The sequence below is a fragment of the Euprymna scolopes genome, chromosome 26 (genome assembly GCF_053919585.1).
Source record: "Euprymna scolopes isolate OS-2025 chromosome 26, ASM5391958v1, whole genome shotgun sequence".
NCBI classification, from domain to species: domain Eukaryota; kingdom Metazoa; phylum Mollusca; class Cephalopoda; order Sepiida; family Sepiolidae; genus Euprymna; species Euprymna scolopes.
The window spans coordinates 19,527,895-19,552,971 of NC_136507.1; the positions used below are offsets into that span (position 1 = coordinate 19,527,895).

The 25,077-nt window shown below is 35.3% G+C and overlaps 2 protein-coding genes across 5 annotated transcripts in view; one reads left to right on the plus strand and one right to left on the minus strand.

Annotated features, from left to right (window-relative positions):
* LOC145247936 (uncharacterized) overlaps nucleotides 1-25,077 on the plus strand; it is a 70,250-nt gene that overhangs the window by 11,562 nt on the left and 33,611 nt on the right. The window lies entirely within an intron of this gene.
* LOC145247934 (uncharacterized) overlaps nucleotides 1,096-25,077 on the minus strand; it is a 93,473-nt gene continuing 69,491 nt past the window's right edge. For 2 of the 4 annotated variants that reach the window (XR_013863306.1, XR_013863307.1), the window contains 2 exons: nucleotides 6,044-8,072; nucleotides 1,096-5,714 (listed from right to left, as the gene is read on the minus strand). Coding sequence is in view for 2 of the 4 variants with exons in the window: in XM_080109573.1 (XP_079965699.1) it covers nucleotides 6,774-8,060 (1,287 nt within the window). In the remaining 2 variants the exon portion in view is untranslated. Of the gene's footprint in view, nucleotides 8,073-25,077 lie in introns of all 4 variants that reach the window. The other 2 variants (XM_080109573.1, XM_080109574.1) reach the window with 1 other exon arrangement.

Below are 25,077 nucleotides of genomic sequence, written 5' to 3' on the forward strand. Positions count from 1 at the left end.
TGTATAATCTTGTATGTGTGTGTATATATATATATATATATTATATACATATATATATATATATATATATATATATATAAAATGAGTTATTACAAAAATAAAGCCTCCTATTTAAAAAAAAAAAAAAAAAAAAAAGTTGAAGAGCTACAAAAACGGGAGTAATACCATTAAAACAATCAACCCTTTGTGCCTCAGAATTTATTTTTTCTACATAGTCATCACCACTATATAGTCACCAATATTGTCAATGTACTTTTGCTAGAAATTCAATGACACATGGCTGCTTCTGATGCCTGTCCAAGACAGGAGTTGCTTTCTTAGAGTCCCTCAATATCTGCAACAGAGGGATGAAACTTTCAGGTCATAAATGCATAAGTTCAGTCATCATCATAATAATGCAATTTGCAAATTCCTCTGATCCATTTGGGTGGAATAAAAATAGGAGGCATTATTTTCGGAATATATATATATATATATATATATATATTGAACTGACACAAAATAAAGATAAGATTATTCTATCATACTAATTTAACTTTTATTTTTGCAGTCTATCATTTTCACTTAATTATTTTTTCTTTAAAATCCTCAATATGAAACCTGAATTGTTTTTAATCAATAAATAAAAATAAAAAAAATAAATTGTGAAATAGATTTTAAGTATATTATGTACTTTCCAAACACATGCATAGCTGACGCTAAAACATTCCATTATAACGTACGAAATAGAAACAGTTCGGGCCGGGATCAAAGTGTAGTATCTGTTCCGGCAGATACTGCAAACAAAGACCATATGTGGGGGCAACCCCACATATAAGTTATTGGCCAATGTAGCGGAGACCCTTCATACCAATTGTCATTATCCTACTCCCCGGGGAGCTGGTCCCCATTTTCCCTTCACTCCTCACATTAAAAATCGGCCTTGTGCCTAATTTGCTCGGTGGGGGAGCAAATAAATACCCCGTGTAGTATCTGTTCTGCAGATGCCGCACTAAAGGTAATTTGTCCCGGTCAATGGAGGGGAAACTCTCTATACTGGGACAATTATTATTTTTGGTCTCAACCAGAGTGCCCCTTTTCCCTTTTTTTGGGGGGGGGGTGGAGCTGGTTTAACCCCACTTTAAAAACGACCTCTTGTTACATTTTACTTTGGTGGGAAAGCAAATAAATATTAATAGAAACAGTTTTAACTTTTCGTGCATGCTGCTTCGCATAACATTTTCTGATAAATATGCTACGTACTAGTAAAATTTTGGGAAATACATACGTGTTATGGCGAAAAAAACAAAACAAAAACAAAAAAAAACAGTCAGATCTTACGGAAAATAATTTTTTTTTTTATTTAAGAAATTAAATTTTTTCATTTAAACTAGTAGATGACGCCGTAGCCGCCATTTTTTTCTTTTTTAAACTATCAAATGTGATAATTGTTAGATACTAGCTTATTTCACTAGAGCCAGTGCTTCTTGAGATTTCAATTTTTTTTTTCATCGCAAATACTCATTCAAATGAAAAAAAAGAAAAAAAAAAGAACTGACTTTCTTAAATAATAAAAAAATAAAATAAAATACTCGGTCATTTTTTTAAAACTTTGTAAAACTTGGTTATCACCGCCCCCACCCCAACTAAAACAACATGTATTTCCGAAAATTTAATTTTTATCTAGCATATTTATCGAGGAGTGTTATACCCAAAAGCCCTCTCCTCTTTTCCACATTTTGGTTTTCTTTTGTTTTTTAAGCATTTAAACTTATTTGAGGTTTAGGAGTGGACCTTCTTGCTTCCTTTATTTTTGTCCTTTAGTTCTCATATTCAATGAGCAGTGTTTCTGACAAAGGGAGAAGAATTGCTGTTTTCTGGACCAGAATCTATCCAACTAACAATTATCGTTGACTAGTTTTTGATTTTGAAGTGGGATTTTTTTTTAGCTCCTTACATTAAGTGGCTTCATGTCTTGTCTGAAATGATTTCCATGATAATAATAATAATAATAATAAAATGTAATTGGGAAAGATCTTTTCTATAATCTACATTGCTAGTCCCTATTTATTAGCCTCCCCACGAAGAAATAGTTAGACACAAGGTCAGTCTTTAATACAGGGAAAAATCTAGCTCCAACCAAAAAAAAAAAAAAAAAAAAAGGGCAATTCTGGATTGAGACAAAAATAAAATTTGCCCGAGTAAAGATGAAATGTATCGGAACTAGTGATGGAATGATTCCAATATTTTTCCTGATTCCGATACAATTACTGATTCCGTACTAAATTACTGATTCAGATTCTTTTTAAATTTCTAAATATTTAACTATAAAGTTGCTATTTTCTCCCCGATTACTATAAAAAATAGATGTGAAATGTGTATATGTTTTCTCAAACATAAATAGCATACTTGTAGGAATGAGGCATAGATCTTTTCTTTGCTGGTAGTTTAAAATCAATAAATATTTATTATTTTATCATTACTACCAGCAATGGAAGTTTTTCTTTTAAACAAAGTCAAATAAAAAAGATAATTAAAAGGAATCGCTTTTGGCATCGGAAAATAGACACAAATTTTTCTGATATCGATTCTTCAAAAAAGTTGCAATTTTTCCGATTCTGATTAATTGTCCCAACACTAATCAGAACAGATAATACCCTTTGCTCCTAAACAAAACAAGAAATCCGAATAATCGAAATAATTTGCTAACCTCTCTCTACTCTATCGTTATTTCCATGGAAGGTGTTCAACTAAGCTCTAATTGCTGGTTCCTAGACATTCACAACAAGAACTCGTCTCTCTACCACAACTATAACAAGCTTTCCTTTCTTCCTTTTGTATTGAGCTAGATAAAAATCAGAATAGAAAATTCTGTTGCCAAATGTGGGGGGTGCCATTCAGAGCATTCTTCTTTACCTTGACAGAATACAAAATCACTTTCACAATCTAGTAGGTGAAGAACTCTTCTGCTTTACAACCTCCTTTCTCAGAAAAGAAATGCTCTGAGTTGTTATTTAATCTGTCGTTATTTTCATTGAAGATCCTCGACTGAGCTCCAATCTCTGGTTCGTCCGGTTCATTCCACAAAATCACTTTCACTTAGGATGTTGGCAACCTTCACGTCATCCCTCTCATAAGTAAATGGTAACTTTCTAGAAAAAATTCTGACTAGAAAAATATTGGCGAAATCAATGCCAACAATAGAATTTTCAGATTCATCCGATATAATGATGATGACTTATTGTGCCTTTTTGTTTATTTGTTTTGTAGCAAGGAAGGGGAGATAAGTCAGGCAGTAGAGGTTTGATGATGCTTGGGAGTCAACTCCTTGTATACTAAAATCAAATTCTGCAGTTTAAACCAGCATCTTCAATCACCAAAGTGTCACTATTCATCTGACAGACTCATTAACCCTTAACATCGAGTGGCCTTTGAGTCTTAATAAAGGGCAACTCCTAAGTGAAAGAAAATTCTTTTTCCGTTCATAAAAATGATTGAATGATTCGACCACGCAAGATAGTACCTGACTCTCAACACAATCCTCGACCCATATAAGAGAGATGCATCTAAGAGGCGAGTCGGCGCTTCTACACTATCAGAACCAAATTTTGTAGTTGATAAATGGAGTTTTCAGATAAAAAAAAAAACAATGGTTTCTACTGATGTTTTTTGTCAGTTCTAATAAATTACAAGGTTAGCTCCCAAATTATACAGTCAAAATGTCAAAATTACCTGAATATTGCTAAATTATAAAAAAAAAAAAAAACAGCTTTAATCATGTTAGTAGATGAAAAATTGCAGCCATCTTTCGAACTTTTCTGTGTCTTACATAAGCAAATATGATCATTTTCTTGAAATTCTATATTCTTTAATAAATAATTTTTTACCTTATCGATTTTCGTAACTTTTGGATATAATCATCTTAAAAATCCGAGGAATACGTAGATACCATTGTTTTCATGTGAAATTCAGTATTATAATTTCCGAAATTTCGTTCTGATAGTGTAGAAGCGCTGGCAAGTCTTTATCTAATCTATTATTATTCCCATAAAAGCTGCTCGACTGAGCTTCAATCTTTGGTTGATCATTGTAAGACATTCATAAGCAATTAATTTTAAGAAATTAATAAGAATTCATAGGCATTACAACATAAAACTAATAAGTATGATTTCTTGTAGTTATCTCCCTTTGACATTTTTATTAAAAAATGGCCAACGAAACAATCACTCCTTAGATGCTCATAGAATTTGATTTAATGCAAAAATAAAACTACTCGATCAATTTACATGATTTTTTTTTTAATAAGATATTGTTTTGTTTCATCAAGGGTACATATATTATACAGACGTTTCTTTTATTTTTGTTTTTTAATATAGGAGAGAAATTCTAGTCACGAATCCAAAAAATATTTTATGAATAGTTTACCTATTAATGTGTTATGTATTTGCGCTAAAAGCAATTTAATATTTAACGTGAGATATAAACACATTAGGTTATATTTATATTAACAGTTAACAAATAATCAACTGTTGGCCACGTCATTTCTTCCATGTGTAGGGTTACAATCAGACTGGAAGGGTTTAATTTCAAGATAAAGAAATATGCATTGTTTTCCAGAATTTCAATTATATTAAAAACCAAAAGTACAGAAAAATCTTTGATGTACGAGCCCGTCATGGAACAAAAAGGTCAAATTCCAAAAATCCTGTAAATTGATCAAGCAATTTTTTTTATATAGAAAATCATTTTTTTTAAACAATTTTAAGTAATAGTAAATTGTAGTCATTAAAAGGCTTTAAAAAAAATACATTCGAATTGAATTATCTCCCTTTGTTTATTCAAGATGATAGTGAAACACTATCCTCATTTCCTCATAAAATTTATTTTCTTGATTAAAAAAAACTAAAAAAAAATCGATCAATTTAAATGATTTTTGGAATATGAAATTTTCGTTTTGTCATGGGTACATACAACATATATATTTTTCTTTATTTTTGTTTTTAATAAAGGGAGAATTCTGGATAAGAATTAGAACTCTATTATATCAAACCCACTTCTGATTAAATTTTTTTTTCTAAGATTAAACTGCACAAGTGAAGTATCCAACCTTCATTTTAAAAGTAAACTCTTCCAAAGAGGTGACAGTGACCCAGTGGTTAACGACACTGATTGAAAACTTGGGTGTGCCAAGCTCAAATCTAGTTTGTTCCACAGAAACACTTTCGCTTCGGATGCTAGCAACCTTCATGTGGTTCCTTCCGTAAATACTCAATGTCTTTCTAGAGAAGAATTCTAACTAGAAAGTTATCAGAGAAATCATTTGATTCATAAGATCCAAGTGTTGTATCTGTTCAGATGCTTAAGTTAATTTGTCTTTTGTCCATGTAGAGGAAACCCTTCTATATTAAGGCAATTTTTATTTTTGCAACTGCTAGAGTGCCCCCCTTTTTAGGGAGCTGGTTTTCCCCCACATTAAAAACGACCTTGTGTCACATTTTCTTTCCGGCGAAGCAAATAAATACTATGAGATATGAATGAATGAAACCCTTCTGATTGGGTTATAACCTTAATTTTGGAAGAAACAGCATGGTTGACAATTGATTACTAGGACTATGACAACAGCATATTCTTTTCATTGTTTTGACTCTCGAGTATATATCCGACACAAGCACAGTTAATCAACTGAGAATCATATCACTCTATATGAAAGCATAAAAGATGTCAACGGATACACACTCGAGAGTCAAACTATGAAAAGAATATGCTGTTGTCCTAGCGCTACTAATGAGACACCACTTATGAAGGATAAAACCCCATTTTAAGATAAGAGTTAACGAGGTGGGGAAATTAATAGATATTATTATCCATATTCTAATAGCGTAGTACCTTTAACATACGCGTGTCACGGTTTCCAGATTATAAATCGGGAGATCCTATTTATTAAAAATGAAGATAAAAGTGGATAGCATGCTACAAACATTAAATTAGTATATATCCGACACAGTTAATCAACCGAGAACCACATTACTCTATATAAAAGCATATAAGATATCAACGGATACACACTCGAGAGTCAAAAAATGAAAAGAATATGCTGTTGTCCTAGCTCTATTGATTACTTACTCATGGCCAATATTAAAGTAACTTCAGAAGCTTATATTTTTTAAATTAAATATTTAGTTGGTTTTACATAATAATCATCATCATCATCAGGGAGGCGATGGTGACTAGGTTGTTAACAACATGGACTATAACCTGGTTGCGCGAAGTTTGCATTCAGTTCGTTCCACAGAAACACTTTTACCTAGGCTGTTGGCCACCTTCACGTGGCCCCTCCTGTAAGTACCCAATGTCCTTCTAGAAAAAAAAATTCTAATTAGAAAGATATCAGAGAAATAAATGCCGACAATAGAATCATCAGATTCATATGAAATGGATCATTGAACCCATCTCAACTGAATCTTTCCATCTCATTAACCCTTATCCTCGAGTGGCTTTTTGACTTTGACAAATGATTAGTGTGGGGGGGGGGGAAGTGTTTCTCTTTCTATTTCATACGTGATAATGGAATATTTTTTTTAATGTTTTGGACAAAAGCAGAATTTTTAGAAGCAGACATGTACGATGAGTATTATTACCGTAAATGTTTATGAATTGAGTGTAGTTAACGTATTGCCGATTTAAAAATTTAAAGCAATAATTTTTTACTTGGTGGAAGGGAGTGGGGAGTAAAAAAAAAAAAGATTGTAACTGCAAAAAAAACAAAAAAAAACTTGGCCGATGAACCCGCTAACTCAGTTTCCAAAGTCGCTAATTGTGCTGTTATGTCGTGTCTTCCGCAATCCAAGGTCATTATCGTTAGAGATCATGGCCGAGCTGGATAGCGCCGCAGTCTTGTTGAAGTCTATCTCGGCATAGCTTTCAGTTCGCTTCCCGGGCGATTCCGGAAAGGAGGAAAAACTTTGCGGAGATGTAGGTGACACACAACCCCCACTCGAGAGATTGTCAGAGCTGCGGTTCAAGTCCAACTGGATGTAAGTTACTTTACGCACTTCGCTGTTCGCCTGGGGCGGTGGGGGAGGTGGCGGGGGCAACGTGTGAAACGACTGGGAGGTGGTTCTCGCTTGAACTTGCAACTGTTGCTGCGACTGCGAGTGATGCGGATGACTGGAGATAGCAGACGTGCAGGACGACGACAGCGCGCAGGCCTGGGCCAAGCCGTTGTTCATCGCCACGTTTGCATAGTCGGGATCGGACGTGCTAGCGCTGGCCAGAGCCTGCGCAAAAGTCTCTTGTTCCGACTCCATATTGCAGTCGTTGGTCACGTTTATGTAATTCGGATTGTTGCTCTGATCAACGTCATTGAACACTTCTGGATCGGCATAGTTGCCGTTTCCGTCAGGATTCAAGTCGGCATCATCGCAGAGATTTTCTGTACTTTTTGGCAAATCTAGCACGGCATAATTAACGGCCGAATCTTGTAGCGGTACTTCATTATCCTCGATTTCCAACAATGGCGTCGTACTATCGGCAGCCCCAATGTTCGTCATAGGTATCGCGTTTATGTAATCATGGCTGCCGTTGTCAGGCGTATTTGATGCATTGACATAAAGCCGTAATCCGTTATTGTTTCTGATTAAGCCATTATGGATCGGACGAGCCGATATCATTATTCCATTATGGTCTGGATTTTCGATAATCGAACTAGGTCGGCTATGCAATCGATTTGTGCTTCCGAGATGGCCCTGGTTCGCCCGCTCTTCCTGACCGGCTCGTTGAATACATTCCTGGACGAGATTGAATAGTTCCTCAGCATGTTGGCATTTGAAAGCAAATATAGCTGGCCCTGTCAGGCAACGTCGCCCACTTTCAAACGAAAACAGTTTGGCATCGCAGCCATACCGACGCAGGCAACGCACAGGCCAACGGATTGGTTCTTTGCCCTTCTGATACAAAATCAAATCCTGATCGCCAACTTCTATTTTGCCGGCATTTAACTCTAAGCCATTGTCATCGACGTTGTAAACACGGAAGACGCGCCGGTTTTGGTTGACATCACTCCGGGAATAAATACAGCCCATTCTTCAGCAGATCTGAAAAAAAAAAATTAAATTAAAATTTAAGAACATGGACGTGAATAGGCAATGCTGAAAAAAAAAAGCTGAAATTGAAATGAATTTCCAAAACAGATGAGGGAGTGCAAAATAATAAAAACACATCTATTATATAAAAGCAAAAATGTGTGTTTGTGTGTGCGCTTTTTTGTATGTCCGCCAGAGGCTCGGGGGGGGGGGGGTCACTATTTCTTACAACTCTTTATATACTCCCTAGATTATAATATCTCCGATTTACAAAAGGAGGTTGTCTATCTTTTATTTGAGCGACTTTTACATCCTATTTTCGCGCTATTTCTTGCTCTGCGCGCGTTTGTTTGGCTTTTCTGTATGAATGCGAAACTCAAAATTGAAAGCAAAGTGTCTTCTCGGCCTCTCGTGCTGGCTTGTCTAGAAGCAATGAGCTTTGATCAATGCAGGGAAAACCCGCCATATCAGACAATTGCTATTGATTTAGACACTCCCCTTTTTTGGGGAGTTGGTTTTCCCCAACATCGTGAGGGAACAAACAAATACGCAGAAAACTGGCTCTGCATGATTTCATTTCTCTATGGCGTGATGTGTGACCTAGAAAACCGGAGGTTCGTTTAACCATCGTTTAATCGTTTAATTTCAACCATTCTCACTTCTCTGCCCTCTTGGCGTAGCAATAAGTTGTTACGTTTTCTTTTCTGACTTTACCTCAAGGCTTCGGGTTTGAGCCTACCTTCCTACCAAAACTTTTTTTTTGTTCCTACACACACACCCACACACACACACACACCAAGCGGTAAGATGTCACGCTTTCTTTCACTTTCTTTTCTGTCTTTGTGTCAACGCATCACGAGTTCGAACCTGCCTGACTTTTCTTTTACACCGCCAAACACCTGGGCAACGCCGGGTACCTCCGCTAGTTTTTATATATAACGAATTTAAGTTTAAAATGAAAAGGTACTTATCACTGCACAAGCAGTAAGACGAGGCATATAAAATCAACAGTAAGTTCTTTGATATAGCAGGGGCGCGTTGAAAATGAATGTTTGTTTAGAGCACCATTTAAACATAACACTTGACTTTTGCATTTTAAACTTTAATTCAAGCCATTAAAAATTAATTTTATAAAATCAACAGATTCTCTACAGTGCAATATAGATTACAATGTATTGCGGACTAACTCACTGCGAGGTGGCATGTGGAGTTTCCTCTCATTGAACTGCGATAGGTTCCCAACTAGAGCAGGCAATCAATCGATTTGATTGAAAAATGGGCTTTTTCATTGATTTTGATGACAATAAAAACAAGCCGTGCGTGCATGGTCCCCCTCTTGTGCTGCATGTGAGATGACGCCACTAAAAAATAGTGAAAAAATGATGAATGTGAAAAGTGTGAAGGGCCAACATTGCCTTCACATTTTCCCCAAGTTTTAGAAACATCTAATGGATGCGGTAAAAAGTGTCAGTTTTTGCAATTTGGGGGCATTTGTGACCCCTTTTTAGCTCCTAGGAATGCCGAATCCCAGTGAAAATGGACAAACGATGCAGTTTCACACCATGGAAAATGACTATATGGACATACATAAGTTTTTGAGTAATGTGGAAATAGAGCTCCAAAAAGGCATGTTTTTTTTAGCCCTTAAAGTCCCAGAGGGATGCAAACCAGAATTTTGTCATGGTCACCCATACTGAAATTTATATTAAGAACAATGGCCTCCACATTTTGGCTAAGTTTCAGGAAAATCTAATAGATGGATCAAAAGTTATGGGGCAAAATGTGTCATTTTGGGGCATTTTTTTACCTCTTTTGAGACCCTGGGGACGCCGAATCCCAGTGTAAATGGATAACGGTGCAGTTTCAGGCCTTAACACATGTATATTTGAGCTGACCACCGTGAAAAACAACTATATAGTCAGACATATCAAGTTTTTGTTGAGAAATATGAAAAAAAAGTCGCAAAATGAGGCGTTTTTAGCACTGAAAGTCACTGGGGGCGCGAACCGGAATTTTGCCGGGGTCACCTATACTGGATTTATATTAAGAACAATGGGTTCCACATTTTGGCCAAGTTTATACAAAAAATCTAACAGATTAGGGCATTTTTGATCTCTTGAGACCCTGGGGGTGCAACGGGAATTTTTGTAAAAAAAATCTTTTACTGTGCACATCTATTTAATGAAATACAATTTGTGGCAAAATTTCAGGAAAAATTAATGGACGGTTATCTGGCAATTGTTCAGACTAACGGACGCAACTGAAAACATAGGTCCCTCTCCAATAAATCGGGGGGGGGGGCAATATGGGAGTGTGAATCCTTCAATCCCAGGCAACGTCGGGTGTACCTGCTATTAAGCTATTAAAACAATGAATTGATGGAGACCACTAGACAGAGTCAAACAAGCTGGAACAAAGGAAGCAGATCAAACAAGAATGTATAATACTTCAACGATTATGCAGTAAACACTTTTCTCCTCTCTGCAACCTCTTTTCCGCAGAAGAGATGTTGCGAGCCTGTCTCTGCTTTAGTGTTATTTTCATGCCAAGTGCTCATCTGAGCTTCAATCTATGGTACCCCCTCGTCAAACTTTCACGAAAAACACTCGTCTAGACAAAACCACTATCAATAATTTCCCTCACTCTTTATCTGTGCCTAAACCTAAACATAGATTCCATGAACAAAGCTTTGTTCTTAGAACTGCACACCTGTGGAACTCTCTTCTGTTTTCCTGCTTTCCAGCTGACTACAATATGGTTGTCTTCAAGGCTAACGTAAACAGGTTCTGGATGAACCGTCCCCCTAACTAATCCAATTTACCAAATTTCCACTACTTATGGTTACCGCTATAATTCCATTGACTAATGTATACATATTAACCCTTATCCTCGAGTGGCCTCCGAGCCTTGATAAGTGGTGATTCCTTTGTAAAAATAACAAAAATAAAAATAAAAAAAATCAACTAAAAAATTTAGTAGACTTTTAATATGGATGTATAAGATACTCAAAAAATCTGGTCTGATTTTGAAGAGAGAAAGACGGATGCAGACAATATACATTTTTAGGTAACAAAAGAATATAAATGTACTAGCAGAGAAAACCGATGTTGCCCTAGATTAAATGAGGATCGACAAAGGTTTCACTCTCAAATTTTTTAATCACTATCGAAATCTGTGAAATCGCCAATTTTTCAATCAAATTGTTGCTCTAGTTTGGGAACCATTATGGTGCACCGGGAGGAAGCTTCACATGTCTCCCCAGATTAACTTAGTCCACGATACATTGTAGTTTACATTGTACTGTAGAGTATTTACTGTTGCTTTTATAAAGCTATCTATTATATAAAAGCGAAAATGTGTGTGTGTGTGTGTGTGCACACTTTTGTATGTCCGGCAAAGGCTTTTTTTCGGGAGAAAGGGGGGGGCGCTTGAATGAAGGTGGGATGCTTACTACGTCTTACAACTTTTTATATACTCCCTAGATTATAATATCTATGATTTACAAAAGGTCGTCTCTTATTTGAGCGACTTTTACATGCTATTTTTGCGCTATTTCTTACTCTCCGCGTGTTTGCTTGGCTTTTCCGTATAAAAGCGAAACTGAATCCGTAGCAAACGAAGCTCCCTAGCACTCATGCCGGGGACGTTTAAAAAGCAATCAGCTTTGATCAATGCAGGGAAAATCCTTCATATCAGACAACTACTATTCATTTGTGCACTCCCCTTTCTATGAGAAGCTGGTTTTCCCCAACATCTTGAGGAAACTGGCTTGCAGCCAAAGTTAAGTGCGGGATTTCATTCCTTTATAACATGATGTTTGACCTCGTTAAATTTACGCATATGTGTGAACTCATTCACTTAACTTTTTAATCATTTCATTTCAACCATTCTCACTTCCTCTGCCATATTAGTGTCAAGGTAAGTTATAAAGTTATCACTTTCTTTTCTGCCTTCGCCTCAAGACTTCAGGTTCGAGCCTACCTGCCTACCAGAACTTTTTTTTTCCTACACACACACACACAGAGACAAACACCCGGGCAACACCGGGCACCCCTGCTAGTCTATCTATACATAAAAAAGCGAAAATGTATGTATGTTTGTATGTGCGTTCCCTTTTTTTTTCTGTATGTCTACAAAAGGCATTTTTCAGAGAAGCGGTCGGTCGGTTCACAACTTTTTAAAACTTTTTATATCACATATAAATCGTAATATCTCAGAGTTAACAACGAAGCTCGCCTGCCTATTTAATTTGCTCGACTTCGGGAAGATAAATATTCAACATTTGTCGCTCGCCGCATGTGGGTTAGTCTTTTTCCTATAACATCTTGGGAAGCGTTCCCACAGTAAATGAAATACTATCCCGCAGTCAAATTTGACCTCATTAAGTCATTAAAACGGGCACCTGCCAAATCCAAGTAATTAAATAAATTCAAACGTGTTTCTGTTAGCATCTCGCGGTGGGGCAATGGTTAACATCGCACAATTTTTTTTTTTTCACACTTTAATTTACAACTTTGCCTCAAGAGTTCAGGTTCGATCCTCATACTTACCTACCAAAACATTTTTTTAACCCCCCCCCCCCCGGAGTTTCCACACACACCTCCAAACACCCAGGCAACGCTGGGTACCCCTCGCTAGTCTATATATATAAGAGGCAAAACAGGTGCGTGCGTTTTTGTGTCTTGCAAAGGATTTTTTTGCAGGGGTTCTCAGAGGGGTTACTATATTTTAGAACTTGTTATATACTCCCTTTTATAATATCTATGATTTGCGAACGGACGTCATCTCTTGATTTATTTTGATTGACTTTTATAAAATATTTGTGTGAAATTTTAAAAAATCGGCCCAACCATTTTGGAGTCCTTAGGGAACGAATTTGCACCCAAAGTTCCTTTTATTTACATATATATAGATAGATAGATAGCTATAGATATATAAAGAATAAAGATAGAGATATAGATAGATAGATATATAAAGATCTAGATAGAGATATAGAGATATAGATAGATATATAGAGATATAGATATATATATATATATATATATATATATATATATATAAATAAAAGATAGAGATATAGATAGATAGATCAGATAATTTTTCTCATAAAATTAATGCATTATGACTCATTAATATTTTTTCTTCTTTCAAAATCAGACCTGACCTTTTTGACCAACCTGTGGAAAGAATATCAACACTCTGCCTCACATTTTATCTAAGCAACATTTAGTGTCAAAGGTTAAATTCTTATTGTTGAATTGTAGCCATGACCTTTTAACCTTGTGACCTTATGACATCTGATACTCTTAGCCTGGTTCTAAAAAAAACATAGGGGTCAAAAAATTGAAAAGATTTTGGCCCTTAAATGTGTGCTCGGCTCACTCCCACCCCTGCCCTTTCAAACTGACATTCATCCAACATTCATATTCCTCCCTTAACTTAATGCTTAACTGGGAAGAAATGATTTTTCCCAAATCGAATTCTAGTGTTCTTCACAAGTTTTTTTTTTTTGTTGTTTTTTTTAGGGTATTTATCTAATTTATGACTCAATCTTTTGTTAGATGTCAGCGACCCTATGTCAGTTAATGTTAGCTAGTATGAATTTTGACACAGGTCACAGTTAGTGCATTTCAGGATAACCTAAATCTGCAAATAGAATCGTTTCCAGAGGTGGGTGACATAAATCCGAAGTAGAGGGCAGAGATTAAACACTGTAGGCAAAACAGGAATCAAACGATGAAAAATGACGTCATGTTTTTTTTTTTTTTTTTTTTTTTTTTTTTTTTTTGATGAGAGAAAACTAAAGTATTTTAGATCAGTCACTTGGTGAAAGCCATGCAAATGACACATCGGTAATCTAGAAATGATCTGTCAAATGTTACTTCAATGTACAATGTACAAGAGTGATGACAGATGTGGAGTGAGAAGATCCACAAAACACCCTAAAAAGAATGAAAAATAAAGAAGCAAACAAAATTTTAATGGGGGTGGGGTGGGGAGGGGGCTTGCTAAGTGTCAGACCGCCCATTGTTTTCTGGATCAACTGAAAATAAGTAGCTCGGTCTCTAAATGGGAGTGGGATCAAAGTGGGATCATGAAAAAAATAAATAGTTCGGGATGGAATATGGGGGGGGGGATATGGCGCCTTCTGAAATAGAAACATGGTACTTCTTCATTTACCCACTTGCGGTTTCCACAAAGTTTCTTGGGTGTGCTCAGTTGCTGAAGGGAATGACCGGAAACGGACAATCACAAACCGTTAAACCGCTACAAGTAAATTATAATCATAAACAGCAAAAAAACAATTAGTAAAATTACAAACATGTATCTAACACAACACAACCCAAACCAAACCAACCCTACGCGATTAAAATTAATTTTTTGTTTCTTCAAATTTATAAAAAAATAACCTACATAGATTTGTATTAGCTAAAAATAGACAGCACGTTCATTAAAAATTGAAGACCACTCTGACAACCTTTTCCAGTTATTTCCGTCAGCTGCAGAGCGAGTCCGAGCCAACTTCATGGAAATTGCGGAGCACCAGAAACATTAATATGTTGTTTGGGTGTACGGCCAGTGAGACCAACCTGAATTTTTTTCCTCGTCTCAGAACCACCTAATTATATTAAGTATTTATTTAGTGATACTGTAAGATTTAATTTTCATGAGAAAACCTTCATGCCAGACAGTGTCAAATTCTTTGAATATATCAAATGCTACCCACCCTGGCTTTCTCCGCATTATTTAACGTATGGTACATGCATTCAGAAATAATTTTTAGGATATCCGCAGTAGAAAATCTACACTGTCAGTCAGAAGTCTAGCATTTAAGAGATGGTGAACTAATGCTTAGTTGATTAACAATTCAAAGATTTTAGCAAAGAAAGAGAGGAAACTAATGGGGTGATAATTGGTGTGGGTCAGTATTTTCACCAGAATTCTTGAACACTGGTACCACAGAGATAATTTTCCAGCTATCAAGGAAGCAAAATATTAGCAAGGCATTTGTTATAGAGTTTGGAGAAGACAGGGGGCTAGCTCAGCAGAACATTTTTTTATTACAATAGCAGAAATAAGATTAGACCCACATGCTTAGGAGGCATTCAAATTTTTATGATATCCAGGACATGGGAATCGATGATGATCAGGACATCGGGTATGGCTTCTGATCATAAGGTAAGATTAGGGACGAGGTGATTTGTGAAGGTAGACTTTAAGGCAAACCGCTGGGAAAGTAGTTCAGCCTTATCAGTTGCTGTATAAACATCATTGTGGTTGAATAATGTGTTAATTGTTGATTGGCCATCATTTACAAACTATTATACATTTTCTGGCATAATCACATTGAAACACCAGTTCTCGCCAGATCACCAAAGTTAAGCAACGATGAGCCTGACCAATATCACATGAGTGACCATTTAGGAATGCTATGCCAAGATGTGGAAATTTCCAGGTTGGTATCTGGGGGAACGTTCCTATTTACTTGCCTCCCCACAAGGGAAGAGTTAGATGCACCCCCCCCCAGTCTTCATTAGGACATGCATCAAGAAGGTAAAACTCTGATGACTAACCCTGAAGTCTACTGTCTGCTCTGTCTTGTGGCAACCATTGCACCGACAGAGATTAGCAGCCGTACCAAAAAGTGTGGTTGGTTCTTCACAAAGCCTCCACCATTACAAACGAATCACCTGTGTGGATTTCCAAACTACTAAGTTGTTGTGTTGGACTTTGTACATCGAAATCATCATAAATTTTCCAGAGTTTCTAATTTCTGTGACTCAATACATTTTCTGATCATCTTAGATTTAGTTGCAGATATTACGCTCTAATGATATCATCCTGTCAGACAAGATCAGTTGTGCAAAACTAATTGACAAGCGTCACCAAATTACCTAGATAGAAAAAGATGATGGAACGTTTATTATTCTAGTCATGAAACAGGGCTAAGTACTGAGTGTCTTTGAGATGTCTCTGATGCTTAACTTCTTTGCTTACCTAATAGACAAAGGAGTGCAAAAGCCAGCTGATTAGCTCAACTTCTTTACTCAATAATCGAACATTGAAAGATAATGATACTATAGTTCCAGCTTCCGATAGAAAACTAATAGTATAGTTCCGGCTTTTGATAGAAAACTAATAGTATAGTTCCGGCTTCTGATAGAAAACTAATAGTATAGTTCCAGCTTTTGCTACAAAACTAATAGTATAGTTCCAGCTTTTGCTACAAAACTAATAGTATAGTTCCAGCTTTTGCTACAAAACTAATAGTATAGTTCCAGCTTTTAATAGAAAACTAATAGTATTGTTCCAGCTTTTGCTACAAAACGAATAGTATTGTTCCAGCTTTTGCTACAAAACGAATAGTATAGTTCCGGCTTCCGATAGAAAACTAATAGTATAGTTCCGGCTTCCGATAGAAAACTAATAGTATAGTTCCGGCTTCCGATAGAAAACTAATAGTATAGTTCCGGCTTCCGATAGAAAACTAATAGTATAGTTCCGGCTTCCGATAGAAAACTAATAGTATAGTTCCGGCTTCCGATAGAAAACTAATAGTATAGTTCCGGCTTCCGATAGAAAACTAATAGTATAGTTCCGGCTTCCGATAGAAAACTAATAGTATAGTTCCGGCTTCCGATAGAAAACTAATAGTATAGTTCCGGCTTCCGATAGAAAACTAATAGTATAGTTCCGGCTTCCGATAGAAAACTAATAGTATAGTTCCGGCTTCCGATAGAAAAATAATAGATAGTTCCGGCTTCCGATAGAAAAATAATAGTATAGTTCCGGCTTCCGATAGAAAAATAATAGTATAGTTCCGGCTTCCGATAGAAAACTAATAGTATAGTTCCGGCTTCCGATAGAAAACTAATAGTATAGTTCCGGCTTCCGATAGAAAACTAATAGTATAGTTCCGGCTTCCGATAGAAAACTAATAGTATAGTTCCGGCTTCCGATAGAAAAATAATAGATAGTTCCGGCTTCCGATAGAAAAATAATAGTATAGTTCCGGCTTCCGATAGAAAAATAATAGTATAGTTCCGGCTTCCGATAGAAAAATAATAGTATAGTTCCGGCTTCCGATAGAAAAATAATCGTATATTTCCAGCTTCCGATAGAAAAATAATCGTATAGTTCCAGCTTCCGATAGAAAAATAATAGTACAGTTCCAGCTTCCGATAGAAAAATAATAGTACAGTTCCGACTTCCAATAGAAAAATAATAGTATAGTTCCAGCTTCAGTGATAATAGATTTTTTATTATAACTCCTACTGTTATTTACAATGGGTATTCAATAAATAATGCCTCTAACCATTTCTCATAGGAGTAATGTAAGGAAACTTTCACTACACAAAAATCACACAGAGTTAAAAGACATTTCTTTTCTCGTTTAATGCTGTTCAATGAAATGGGTCAGAGGCATTACTTACTGAACGCCTCTCATAAGTAGGGGAACAATTCCTAATCAGCTCCCTTGACCGGAAATGGAAGTGACACAGCAGAATTATGCACATCTCTCACACAAAGCACAGACTCTGACAATTTCACCCAACATTACAAATATCACTCCATCAACCATAACTCCATGATGACTGCAGATTGCTTTCTCACTCCACATGAAATGAAAAAGCTTTTTTATTTTTTTGTTGTTTTCTAAAGGGTTCAAGTTGCGGGGGAGGAGGGAGTAAATTGAATATGAATCATTCAAACGAGAAAAGTGAGAAAAAGAAATGGATCCCTGAGTTGAAAACTATTCAGGAAAAAATATTGAAAGGAATATAGAAACCTTTTGTTGTCACTTCCTATTTTCTTTTTTTTCTTCTTACACATATGGGGGATGATTATATAAATCTATATCTATAAAAGTGAAATTGTCTGTCTGTGTGTGTACATTTCCTTACCAAATTACTCTGTCAATTTTCAGTCTACATACTCGAGATTTGACATAAGGGGTTATTGAGATTTGGGAAAATCTTTTTAATCGGTTTTTGGCCAGAAATTTGGCTGTCCAAGGGGTGAAAGTTCAATGATTTGACCTTTGAAAACTCTACCAAACTTCTCCGTCAATTTTGGGTCTAAACTCTTGAAATTTTACATCTATGTTACTTGGACATGGATCAAACTTTTTAACTTGATTTGAGTCCAAAACAATAAAGGGGTCAAAATTGGGGTTAAAGTTTTTAAAAAATTGACCTCTCAGCCAATTTTTGGTTTAAACATTTGAAATTTTACATAAAGCGTATTCAGAAATAGGGTAAGTTTTTTAATCGGTTTTTGGCTGAAAATTTGGCAACCAAAGGGTCAAAGTTCAAAAGATTTGATCTTTGCAGACACAACCAAAATTCTCCGCCAATTTTGGGTCTAAACACTTGATTCCAATTATTTTTCAAATCATGCATAAGAATTTGGTGATTTGTTATCTTTTCCCTCTCAGCTCTGTTTAAGCCAGCAGTAGTGACTTCTACTAAGGTTGCTGCTTACTTTTCTATTCAAAAGAATATTCACACATACATATAGATTTTGCTAAAGGCGAGTTAATTTTTATATCTCTATTTTCCTCTATATTTTTATATCCCAAAATCAATATAAAAATTTTGGATGGAATCTGTGTGTTTATGTGTGGCAGGATATATTATTATTTCATGTATCCACATAACATTTTATAAGGCGATATAATATTTTATCTATCAGTTTTCAGTGTTTACTTCAACAGTGCTCAATACCTCAGCAGAGTGAATTTGCCAACTCCTTACGAGGGTTAAATGTAGAAAATTCTGTGTAGCTTGCCAAACTTTCACAAAAAAAACACTCGTCCAGCTATGGCCATCAACAGTTTCCTCCCACTCTGTATCAGTGCCTTAATCAAAATGCAAAATCTGCAAAAAAGAACTGTCCACCTGTGATATGGTTGTTTTTAAGTCTAATGTAAACAAGTTCTTGTTTAGCTTCCCCACCCCCAACCCAAATAATCCGTTTGTACCCCATTTCCCCAATTTCCTGGTGACCGCCGTACATGCATTAACCTTTCTCTCGAGTGGCTCTCGGACCGTGATAAGTTTTAACTCCCATGTAAAAAAAAAAAAAAGGTTTACTTAATTCTTTGGGGGGGGGGTACAAAATTTAAGTATCACAATCATGAAGGGAAGACTTTTCTAATTCATGATTAAAAATGTTTTGAAATAAAGTAAACTGGGTGAAGAGAAGAAAAGAAAAAAAGAAGATGGGGGAGTCAGCTTGTTACACAAAGGGCCTAGTCTAAGCCGGGTTGATATGCTAGTATATATATGTGTATAGGTGTATATACTTGTATGTATTTATATGGATAAAAATGTGGCACGCATCTACGGATGGAATGTGGGGAACATGACAGCTAAATCAAAATTGTTTCAATATTTCTCACAAATTTAAACAAAATTTGTTATTGTTTGAGAAAGAATGTAGCAGTTAAAGGAATCTGGTTATGTTGATGTTTTTAAAAGTAGACACAAAGAAGATTGGAGATGGATTTTTGACTGTCAACCAAGCGGACGCAACGATATACTCCTCTCTGTCGCTCTCCCTCTCTTCTCTCTATCCACCATAAAAGAGAAACAACGAGGAATAAAAACGGACTGTTGCTTACACCAAAACACCAAATGTGTTGTTGTGTATTTGAATTCTAGAAAAAGGTTCATAATATAACAAGCTGACCAGTTTCACCCTCACTTTCTCAAAGCTGTATCGAGGGATTTAAAAAAAAAAAAAAAAAAAAAAAAGAGGGGAATCGAAAATATGTACAATATGGTTGTCTTCAAGTCCAATGTAAACAAGTTCTTGATAAACCATTCCCCTTAAGTTAACAAATTTTCTGAATTTCCATTACTGACAATTATTATATTGTCCAATTGACTACTGTACACTCTTTAACACTTATCCTCGAGTGGCCCCTGGGCCTTGATACGTGGTTATGCCTATGTAAAAAAAAAAAAAAAATTAAAATAAAATTATGTTGCGTTACATTATGTATGGAGAAAAAAAAAATTGGGGGGAAAGCGATTAAAATAAAGCAACGTTATATTACTCTAAGATCCTAGAGACTAATCACACTCAAACCCAAGAGCCATTCCCTCTGTTTACAGAGAGAAGGCATTCTCAAACAAACGTGAACAGTCTCCAAGATCTTTAAATGGAATGAGTGAACACGACTCAGGTTTGAAAATGAGTTTGTGTTAAAGTTTGCTGTAAATGACAGGTTTTTAATGTGATGGTCAGTGATTGAAGGCTCATATGTGTTGGCAAGTACGTCTGTTGCTTGATATGTCCCATTTCTTATTTTGGTAGGTACGTGCTGTTGGACTCTTCCATCCAATCTCAATGTTGTTCGACCCACATAGTTGGTACTGTAACTACATTCAAAATTGTAAATTACATTATTATTAAGATGGGGGGGGGCATCTTTTCGAGAGGATGGCATTAACGTTCTCGTCGAGAACACGACACGCACATTTGAAGCAAAATAACAATTTTGCACTGTTGAGCTAATTTGCTTTGCGAATTTCTCGTTTACTGTCCCCAACCGTGGTAAATGCAGGTATACTGGACATTTATTATTCTATGAAGAGCAATTACTCTGGACTCATGAAACCCTTAGTCTATTTTCGCTATGTGGACAACACACTTTACCTCTTCAATAATTATGTCAATGCTGTCTCTTTTCGTGCATATACTCTTCAGAAAAATTAGAAAGTCTTTGTTTAGACAGAAAAAAATGCATGACAATATAATGCTGCAGGAAGAAAAAAGTTCAAGTAATGTTGAGTCTTCAATGAACTTTTTTCTTCATGCAGCATTTGGCAATACTGATCATTGTTTCGTCTATCTATTTAGCAGCAACTAAAATTGCGTAGAGATTAGAAGTGCCAACTATCATCTAGGTGGTCCAGTTTCGATCCCAGCTTGAGGCAATTGCTGATCTAGCTGTGTTGCAGATCTGCGATACAATCTATCTGTGGATTATATATGTATTCAAGAAGCATTCAATAAGTAATGCCCTTCACTTACTTATATAAATATGACACACCACTTCTCGTAGCAGTAGAACAACAAACGAAACTTGACACAGCTATTAATTTTTCTCTACATAGGAACCTCCCAAAGTTACACATTTCTCCCATTATTTAATGCAACTCTGGAAACCGTTTTTGTCAAAAACCACAGGTTGATCCTCTAACCATAATGTGACTTTGGAAATCAAGGCTGCGTCATCATCTCGGAAATGCTTTTTCTCTCTTATTAAATATATATATATATATATATATATATATATATATATATGCACACACATTATTATATATATATATATATGCACGCACACACATTATTATATATAAATATATATATATATGCACGCACACACATTATTATATATATATATATATTTATATATATGCACGCATACACAGGCGGCAAAAAGAAAGTCTGCACTTTTCATTTTTTCAAAAACAGCAAATTTAAGCTAAATTTAATGTAACTGTTTAAACAACCTATACCTCATTTGATTGGACTTTTATTCCTCTATAATTTTACCTGTTTATATTTGACTTTTAATTGAAATATTTTAGTGTTCACGTCAATTTAAAAAAATAACTTCAATTTGAGGAGGCAAAAAGAAAGTCCTCACAATGGAAAATTATTATTTAAATGTAACTTAAGACATTAATGAAACGCAAATACAACAGAAACACAATGAACTCGTTAATATTTAGTAGCATAGCCCTTTTGCAATTTGACAGCCTGCAATCTTTTGGGAATTCCTTGAATTAGACTGCAGCAATACTCCGGGGAAAGAGCATCCAACTTTTCTTTAATTTTTGAAATTTTATCATTGCGAAGCTGTTGCTTGATGTAATGCCATACGCTTTCGATAGGAATGAGGTCTGGAGATTGTGCAGGCCAATCCAAACATGGAATATCATGCTCTTCCAGGAACATTGCCAGCTGTGTGAAAGGGAGCATTATCCTGTATGAAGATGGTATTATCATCCAAATTTTGACCAAAGTAGGGTAGAAAATGCTCAGTCAACATATTAATGTACTTGGTCGAATTAATTTGACCTTGCAAGTGAACTATAGGCCCTGGACCATTGGTACTAATAATGCCCCACACTAAAACTGAACCTCCACCACCTTGCAGCATTGAAACTGAGGACCTAGGATTAAATTTTTTGTCTTTCCACCGACAGACGTACTGCCTACCATCACTGCCTAGCCTATTGAACTTGCTTTTGTCGCTAAAAAGCACTTTTGACCAATATGAAGAGTCATGATCTTCATTGCATCTGACAAATTCTAAACGGTGCTTTCTGTTCTTTACAGAAATCATTAGCTTGCGTCTTGCAACATATATTTGCAAATTAAATTCCTTTAATCTGTTCTTGACAGTAGAAAGAAAGCACTTTTTAACAAGATTGCACTGTTGTTGGATTTGAGGAGCCGTTTCAAATCTGTTTCTTAGGCTGTGGATCTTGATAGCATTGTCTTCCCTGTAAGAAGTAAGTCTAGTACGACTAGATTTAGGGGCATCACGAACACTGCCGGTGTTTTGGTGCTTTTGCACAGTCTTTCGTACCATTTTCTCATCACACTTCAATCTGCGGCTGATTTCTCGATTGGACAAACCAGAAAGGTGAAGATTAATGAGCTTCTGACGATCACTAAGAGAAAGTTGTGGCATGTGGACTAAATGTTACGTTGTATAACCTGGAACAACAACAATTATGATTAGAGATGCTTTGTTGCCCGTTGGTGATATTTTAAATTGATTTAGGGGCGATAATTTAAGCTGGTTTTAAGCGAATTTGTTGCTGCGGACTTTCTTTTTGCCTCCTCAATTTGAAGTTATTTTTTAAATTGACGTGAACACTAGAATATTTCTATTATAAGTCAAATATGAACAGGTAAAATTATAGAGGAATAAAAGGCAAATCAAATGAGGTATAGGTTGTTTAAACAGTTATATTAAATTTAGCTTAAATTTGCAGTTTTTGAAAAAATTACAAGTGCCGCCTTTCTTTTTGCTGGCACTGCATATATATCTATAATATAAAACTGAATGTGTGTGTGTGTGTGTGGTCACGAATAGGCTCCTATATGGTTGACTATTTTAAAAAACTGATTACATATAATGATAGAAGATGTATTGAGAATCAGGAATGGGTATGTTTGATCCTGCAGAACGGTGGTTCATTAAAATTGTGGGGTCTGTGTTCACGCCTGGTCCACAAAGTATGGAAATAAAAAAATTAAAAATTAAAAAAAAAAACGTTTACAAGTGTTTTTGATATAGACGTACATAATAATACTTTGATTTGATAAGTATGTTTTAACTTAAATAGGGATGGTATAATAAAATTGTAGGGTCTGCGTTCGCGCCTGGCCTCCATAGAATGGAAATAGGCACAAACTTTAATAAAGACTTTTCATATCTATCTGCTTAAGTATACTTTGATAATTATGTTTCAGTTACAAGAAATACGGTATAATAAAATTATGGGGTGTTCGTTTGCACCTGACCTCCATAGAATGGAAATATGTCACAAAGTTTAACAAAGATTTTTAATATAGATCCACAGAATATTGTGATAAGTGTTTCAGTGTGAACAGGTATGGTATAATAAATTATGGGGTTTATCTATTTTATTTTTACTTTCATCATATTTTGCTTTGGTTTTGATAACCCCAAATTCGAAGCTATCTCTTTACAACCCTTCCTTTTCATAACCTATCATACTTTCATAAATCAGAGTCCATTTTCTGTGGGCTGTTTTTGAACTCAGTCAAGGACGGGTACTTTTGTTAGTATATATATATATATAGGGTTATAAATTCCGTGATAGAAACGTTGATTGAATTTTAAAATAATAATATTGCATTGTAATTTGGCTTTCAAACGTATCTCATACATTTATATATATATACACACACACACACATATATATATATATATATACATACACACACACACATATATATATATATACATACACACACACATATATATACATACACACACAAGCAATTTTCAGCGTTAAATACCAAAGGCAAATGATCTGAACACATTCTTTTCCACCTCTCCATTTCATTTTGACAGCTCTAGGGGTTAATCTGAAAAGGAGGGTCATTTTCTCCCCCACCTCTTTGTTCCACGGTGATGAATGGGTTGAGGCAAGGGCTAATGAGAGAAAGAGAGAGAAAGAGAGAGAGTTTAGTCATGTTAAAAAAAAACGTTGAGGTTGAATTCTTGGAATGTTATAAATTTGTTTATTTCTGAACTGTAATATATATATATATATATATATATATATATATATATATATATGCACCATGCAACATTATTAATTTATAATAAAATATAAAAAAATGTTATTATAATTTTTAACAATACTTAACATTAATCACGATCCATATTTTTTCAGAAATTAATTTACAAATATGTAATCTAGCCCGGCTACATAACTAACATGTAGTTCTAACTTCCGACCACGAAAAGTAAAGGTGAAAGCCCCCACTTGAATAGATGTACACATTTGTTTTTCTTGTTTCCTTTTGCGACAAAGAGATTTATCTCGAAAATTTGGGAAATTTACTAACATAAGTTAGTAAATAAATATATTATTATTAAAAATTATGGAAATTCCTTCAATCTGATCATTATTCTTTTTTATTCATTGACTCGTACTTAACAGCGTCCTCCATAAAAAACTGCATTGTCAAACACAATGTTATATATATATATATATATATATAAATAAAAATTACAATAAGTTTACCAAGGTAATCAAAATGGTAAACGTAAAATATATTATAAATATATTATTATATATATATATATATACACACATATATATATATATACATACACACACACACACACACACACACACACACATACTAGCTGGACGGCCAACGTTGCCCAGTCATACAATACGCTTAAACATGATATTTTAATTCATGCAGATTGCATATGTATTATTAT